This window comes from Borostomias antarcticus, assembly GCF_949987555.1.
Source record: "Borostomias antarcticus genome assembly, chromosome: 28".
In the NCBI taxonomy this organism is placed as follows: Eukaryota; Metazoa; Chordata; class Actinopteri; order Stomiiformes; family Stomiidae; genus Borostomias; species Borostomias antarcticus.
Window position 1 is genome coordinate 4,372,447 of NC_140261.1, and position 7,500 is coordinate 4,379,946.

At 49.7% G+C, this 7,500-nt stretch overlaps 1 protein-coding gene across 1 annotated transcript in view; it reads left to right on the plus strand.

Annotated features, from left to right (window-relative positions):
- diaph2 (diaphanous-related formin 2) overlaps positions 1–217 on the plus strand; it is a gene marked incomplete at its 3' end in the record, with an annotated part of 387,717 nt that extends 387,500 nt beyond the window's left edge. Inside the window, exon 30 of the mRNA XM_084459450.1 lies at positions 153–217. Coding sequence (XP_084315576.1) covers positions 153–217 — 65 coding nt within the window. The remainder of the gene's footprint in view (positions 1–152) is intronic.
- Positions 218–7,500: the final 7,283 nt, after the last annotated feature.

Here is a 7,500-nt window from a genome sequence, read left to right on the forward strand (position 1 = left end):
CCTCCTCCCTCTGTTTTATCAGCGATGTCTTTCATTTAGTTGTACTCAGCTCTGTTACACCTAACAATGTTTTCCCGTCTTCTCTCTCTCTCTCTCTCTCTCTCTCTCTCTCTCTCTCTCTCTCTCTCTCTCTCTCTCTCTTCCGGGAGCAGACAACCGCCGCGGCGTCCTGGAAAGGTCCCGCTCGCGCCACAACACCAACCCGCACGCCCGGTGATGGGCGGGGCCCGCCGCGGCGCCAAAGAGGCCTGTGAGGAGAGGACCCTGACCACGCCTGAGGGACTGATGCATGCAATCATTGACGCAAACACACACGCACACACACACACACACGCACACGCACGCACGCAGCGCCGGGTCCTGAAGAAAACAAAAGGCCTAGGGAACCCACGCAGAGCTGAGGGGACGAGACCAGAACCAAACAGGACATTCGATGGCCGTGCCGTTCGTCTGACCCCTCACATGTTTACTCGCTACTCACTCACGGCCTCGCACGGCCTCGCCTGTCCAAACGTTCGCCCCCTTTTTTCCCCCAAGTGTTGATTTGCTGATGTTTTTGATGGATTTCTCTGGAATAGCTGCTAAAAAAGTAATGTGCGCGTGCAGCTGCCCACCTGGGAGCGGGATTCACGCCCCGGTCTCTCCACGCCCCGGTCTCGCCACGCCCCGGTCTCCACATCCCGGTGTGGCCGGATCCCAGAGGGAGGGGCTTATTTGCCGCCAAATTGGGTGCGCTTCAGATAATGTTTCTGTGAGCCAATGCAAACTGTATGTACTATACTATAAAGTATGCTTAACAGCCAGTAACCTGCTAAAAGAGAGCTTATAAGCATACTATCTTATCAACCACACAGTACATCTAACAGCTTTCCTGTTCTATACTCAACACATTCAGAATCTGCCCCACGGATGATATTTCTATGACGTTACATATCTCATAAACATAGAACCGCACCCTATAAACGATGTGTATAACGGATCTGCAGAGTATATGACTGAATCTCCATACATCGTGGGAGAAGAGCTTTTTTATTTATTAATTGTTTTATTTTCCTTCGTTGTCCAACGCCCTAGGGTGCTGAGAAGGATCTCGGAGGGTCTGTCTCTCTCTCTCAACGCCGAAATCCATCTAAATGAGTCTATTTAGACCGAGCAAGACGCTCCCTTCCGCTACGAGTAGGGCTGCACCACATGAGCCAGCTGAGGTCCGGGCTAACCAGCGTTAGCGTGTGAATCCATTAGCTTGTCAGAGAGAGACATGCAGGCTCTCAGTGGCAATAATCTGCCGCCTTGAATAGTGAAAATTTCAGCAACCTGGTTTTATTTCTCTTTTTTTGTCGTTGTTATGATTATGTCTCAGTTTCGGAGTCTATGAAAGGCCCCGTTTCTTTTTTTGTCGTTGTTATGATTATTTCTCAGTTTGGGAGTGTATGAAAGGCCCTGTTTCTTCGGGGAACACGCTGGGTCACCAGTAAGTGCTTTGCGGCGGTTTCATTTTTCTACTCACCGTGGCCCAATCTCCTCTGACTTCACCACAGCCGACCTTGTCAGATTGAATTTGATATGTAAGGAAAACAAACGCTTGAAGGCTAGCTTGAGCACGCGTTTGTATAAATGTCCCAGCATTGCGGTAGTAGTGGGAAGCCATTTTAGTTTTTACCTTTCTTAACCTATGTATTCTCATGGACAGTGCCTGGATCAGTCATAACCCTCTCCTACGCAGTTTAGTAAGCAGATGCAAGTGAATCATCACCCCCCCCCCCCCCAACCCCCCCAGGAAGAAACTAGCCTGTTGGATGCACCGAAGGCCAATGTTGACAAGATGGTGGCTGTCTTAGCCGGGCAAGAATCCACACCCACTCCCTCACCCCCTCTGCTCATGGCGTGAGTAACCCGTTACCAAAACGCCGTACAGTATTACTGTCCCTGCTGGGGTGCAAATCAAAGCCTCCCCACAATCTGAACCCAACGCCCGGAACAGGAAAAAAGGAATCGTGCGCCTGACTTTCGGGCGGACTAGATGAAGTTTTCATGCAGAGCGTCTGCTTGTGCGATGCGTGGCGTGTCTGTTCTCTGCATGCCCCGCCCCCTCCCACCCCCCACCCCAACGTGGGGCAGCTGCGTTTTGATTTGTCAAACAAAAGACGGCGTGCTAATGCTCCTCTCACGCGCTATAACGTCATATGAACTCTGAAGTCACACCCTTCTGATCTGCTCCACGCTCACGATACAGGCTCCCGTCTCGCTGTCCGCCGCCAGGATTCTGGGCTTCTGGTTCGGTTTTGTTCTTTCCTGTTATTGATCAGACTGACAAATTCTTCTTTTATCATACTTTAATCAAATGTGTGGGTTGTTTTTTTTATGTGCCAAGTTTGTATTCAAAACATGAGTGCTGACAGAATATTCAGTCTTGGTGTTTCGTTTTATATTTATCAAAAGGGATAAACATCTCTTCTAGTCAGAGCAAATTAGAGTTCAGTCTCTTCAGAGTGAAACTCATTTTTAAAACAGTAGCCAAATGTTAAAACCAGTTCATATTTACACCCAATAAGAACAGACATGACGGTGATATGAAAGAATGTGATTGCACATACAATACTAGTCATCTGACATCCTTTAATGCAAATGTTCTCAAAGTATTGCGTGGAAATGAATAGGAATTGTTGATTTTGAATTGAAGAATCTGTTTTAATTGATAGAAACCCATTGTGAGTATTGTATTTCCCCCTTGTGCTTTAGGTCAGTAGATGTGTGTTGTGTATACAGAGGCTAGCAACGGAGCTGCAGGTGAATCAGTCCGGGTTTGACGACTGAACCAACACTAGCTTTCTGACTGGGTCAGCGCCATCTCATCCTCATTCCTGTGGTCGCTACTAACTGAAAAAACAATCATATTGTACGACTCATTTTTTGGTAATTGTTTGAATTGGGTTTGCGGGGGTATGAGACATAGCAAAGGTGCCAGTTGATGTTTGGATTAGCATAATTTAATCTGAATGTCAGCAAAGGTTTGGAATTAATATTTACACTCATTAGTGGGGCATGTTAACTTGTTATTTTGCCTTGTAAGATAAATGTTGTTTGATTTGAATTGTTTGAACTTGAGACACAGACATTATGTCAGCTATTTGCAAAGCTCTCTTTTTAGCAAATAGTTCCCAACTGTCATATAGCCAATTTATCTTGCCAATTTGTTATATTCCTTATTCTTGTGACGTGGAAGAAAAATGCTGATCTGAAAACAGAAAGGTTAAAGATGCAACGTTGATTCTGTCCACATGTTTAAAGCTGCCATAGCCCCGCCTACCCCTCTGCTTGTCAACATTGACTGTTGTTGTCTTAAAAACAATTTATATTTGTAACATCTTTAAGTTTATTTTTATCCATAAGAAAAAAAAAAAGGTTATGCATACTGTTACTGCGTAGAGTATGTAATATCATACTAAATAATAACCACTTTGTTATATAAACTCATCCTGAATTATGTCTTTTTTCCCTCACTGACACACACACACAGTGACACTCGCTCCAAACATACAACCTCCTCTTAATCGATACCGGTTTGAACCTGCTGCTCGCGCTGATCTACACAACTCAGGAGAGTCGTACTCCATTATTTTTGTCAGAACGCACAGCAGTAAATGCACTTCTCCCAGTGCACTGTGGGTAACGTCAGTGCATAAGCCATACCTCTGCCTAGCTGACTTATGGACAGGGTTTGCAGAGTGCTGTGGTGTTAGCGCATGATGAATGGAAGTGCTCATACCTATAAAAGCTACAGATTTGGACCCTCACATCCTTTATCTTGCACTGTGTCGACGACAAGGTGATAACGCTGTCATGTCTAACAGCAGTTTAGGGAAATTACTATAAAAGGAGGAAATACCTGCAGAAAAGACACATTTCTTCTCACTTCACTGACGTGTCATAGATTTACACCGTAAAAAACGTAGATTTCCACCATTTAAAGTCAGGTTCCTGGAATGTCACTTACACTGTTTTGCCTCAAGGAAAGATGTCACATTGATGCTTCTTCTCTATGATTTAATAGGAGAAACAATTTATTGTCACAACTACAGTTGAGATAAAAAACTACAGAATACAATTCATCACCACTCGAGCGCTGTCATTTTCCATTACAGCTACAGCAGCTAGCAGATGAGCGTTTAGAAAACGGGGAGCGCTGTGGCTGTAATGTCCTCTACTCATTATAGCAGACCTTTCTAAGGTGTCTGTGTGTCTGTGTGTGCGCGTGCTTGTGTGTGTATGCGCGTGTGTGTGTGTGTGTGTGTGTGTGTGTGTGTGTGTGTGTGCATTAGCCAGCTCCATCTCCTTCTGTCTCTTAGGTCATGTGGGTCCCTCTCCTCACCGTCCGGTCTCGTCCCGAGGGGCGTGTCTCCTCCCCGGGGGCGTGTCTCAGATGGAACACACAGCTGTTCTGTCCATCCTCCTTAGCGTCAGCCCCCCCCTCCCTTCTCGCCGCGCCTCCCTCCGACGGCGTGTTCACAGCCGGTCCACGCCGCGCACAGAAACCTAACGCCATCGGACGGGACAGAAATCACAGTAGCCCAAATCCCTCTCTCTCCTTCTCTGGCTTCCTCTCCCTCCTCTCTCTCTCTCTCTCTCTCTCTCTCTCTCTCTCTCTCTCTCTCTTTCTCTCTCTCTCTCTCTCACTTCCTCTCTCGCTAGTATCTTTCTCTCTTTCTTTCCCTCTCTCTCCATCCCTCTCTCTCTCTCTCCATCCCTCTCTCTCTCTCTCTCCCTCTCTCTCTCTCTCTCTCTCTCTCTCTCCCTCTCTCTCTCTCTCTCTCTCTCTCTCCCTCTCTCTCTCTCTCTCTCTCTCACACACACACTTTCCCTCTCCCTCTCTCGCTAGTATCTTTCTCTCTTTCTTTCCCTCTCTCTCTCCATCCCTCTCTCACTCTCCCTCTCTCTCCCTCTGTCTCCTCCTCTCCCCTCCTCAGTTCTCTCACTCCTCCGTTCTCCTGACCTCCGCCCTCTGACCTCGCTCTGTCAGAGGAACACGGGTCAGACGGAGGGCCACGGCCTCCGCAAGCCGCCGTCCCGAGTCACAGAGGCGCCCGGCGCAAACCCCCTTCGCCTCGAACGCTTCCGGTTGCGAGGTAGTCGAGTTCGGTCGCGAGGAAAGCGAGCCGGCGAGGACAGAGCCACCGAGTTCTTCAGAAACACTTAAACTCCTTTCCCTGACTTTCCGGGTGATTCCGAGGGATTAGCCTCCCTGCTGTATTCGTCTGCTGTGCTGTAATTGCTGTGAGGGTGAGGGATTGAGGCGAACTGGGCGGAGCTGGGATGCACTGGGATGAGGCATGGGAGGTGCTGGTTTGGTAGCGTTAATGAGTTTGAAACCCCAGTACGGTTGGCGGGTGGGGGGGTGAGGGTTTGGGTGTGTGTGTGTGTGTGGGGGGGGGGGGGGGGGGTTATATTTTTACACCCCAGGTAAGTAGCCTTGTCAACGCTTGAAAGATGAGCCCGGCCCACACGCACGCTCTAGTCTCCACCCTCTCCATCTCTCTCTCTCTCTCTCTCCATCTCTCTCTCTCTCTCTCTCTCTCTCTCTCTCTCCATCTCTCTCTCTCTCGCTGCAGTGCGGTAAACACGAGGCCCGCTCTAATGCGCCCGGCTGACGGATCAGCTGTCAACGGGCCGTACAACATAATTATGTTGCATTTTACAGTTCCACCTACTCGGGATATGAGGGTTACTGAGAAGAGACGAACCTGGAAGGGGCGACTCCCTCCTCACCTGGCCGAATCTGTCGAGAGAAACCCCGACAGAGCACAGCTCCTAAGTGTGTGTTTGATAAATGCGTGTGTGTGTTTGCATAAGTGTGTGGTGTGTGTGTGTGTGTGTCTGTCTCTTTTCCCAGTGTTCTCCAGGTGTGTGCTCTAAAACAGCTCAACGCCCAATCTCCTTGATGATCACCGCAGAGAACTGATTTCGTCAGCCCCCGCCGTTCTCCGGGCGACGACGGGTGCGACGCCACGCCGCCGCGTCCTGAACTACTTCCGTTGCCGCCGTCCTCGTCGAAAACTAAACACGGCGCCCGGGATGGCGGACGGCGTTCGTTTGGGGATCGAGGACAGTCGGCGGCGGAAACGGTGCCTATTGCGGACGGTTAACCCGCGCTTCTCCGCCTCTCCTCCCCGTTGTCCTCGATCTGACTCTGGAGGGGGGGTGGGTTGGGGGGGTTTCGCGGCTCTCGGGAGGCCCTGCTGTGGGTCTGGGCTTCTCTCTTGCCGTAGCGTACCGTGGCCTCTCACTCACCCTCAGCTAGACAGACGGACTGACAGCGATCTGGCCTCCTTTCCGCTATCAGCCCCCAGCGGACCTGCAGCTCACAACACAGCCCTGTCTGGCCTCCCTGTACTCCCCAAATAAGCTCCTCCACCAGACACTCTCACACACACACACACACACACACACACACACACACACACACACACGGCAAATACAACCACCTAGCCAGATCCAGGAGACTGGGGGGGAAGGGGTCAACAAAAGGGGACGTCAGCCTGTCAGAATCCATCCCCGTCTCTCTCCTCACGGCCCCTCGGCCGCCTCGCCACCGCTCTCTGGCGCCCCTCTCTCCTCCTCCCAACTCCTCCTCTACTCCTCTCCTCTGGACATTCGATTCAGATCACTGAGTCAGACCATGTCTCCTTTGTCAAGGGATCCATTTTCACAGGCAGACGTACGGGAGGAGAGGAGAGGAGAGGAGAGGAGAGGAGAGGAGAGGAGAGGAGAGGAGAGGAGAGGAGAGGAGAGGGTAAGGTGAGAGAGTGAGAGATCTTTTTTTTTGGGGGGGGGGGGGGGTTTGGACGTCTACAGTAACAGCGCTGAAGTGGGGACAGTGTTATCTGCCAAACATGTGCAGGGTTTGAGCAAGAGCCAAAATGCAGAAAATTGAGAATAAAAATAGCAATTCAAATCCTCTCCAAATGTGTTTGATAGCTGGTTTCAAGTGCAGCCCATCCCTCTTTCTAGCATTGTTCATGATTTGTACCTCTAGTAATCAAGATAATTAAATAGACAGGTTATCAGTATCTTAAACATTTTGTCTTCATATCCACTTTGTGTCATGTTGGGAGATTTCCCGCGACTGTGAAAAGTGAGCTCAGTCAGAACGACAGCAAAAAATATACAGTAGGCCTATAAATGCTGGTAGGCTACTCGGCATAAAATGGAGGTTTCCCCAAAAAATTGTGTGCGCATCACCCCCCAAACCCATTCTGAGCCAGGAAAAACCCTGATGTGAGGTCTTGTCTTGGACGCTGACGTTGGAGGAGGTAGGGAGTCGGTCGGGGGGGGTTGGGGCGGGGAGACGAGGTCACCTGACTGAGAACACACCACTCCATCAGCCCCGAGCGCATGTTACAGTATCCTCTAGTACGGTCCAAGAGAACGACATAACCTGCTGCACCAGCTCCTGCTGAACCATTAATATCACAACCCTGCTTGTTTTGCAAGGATATTTGGCTC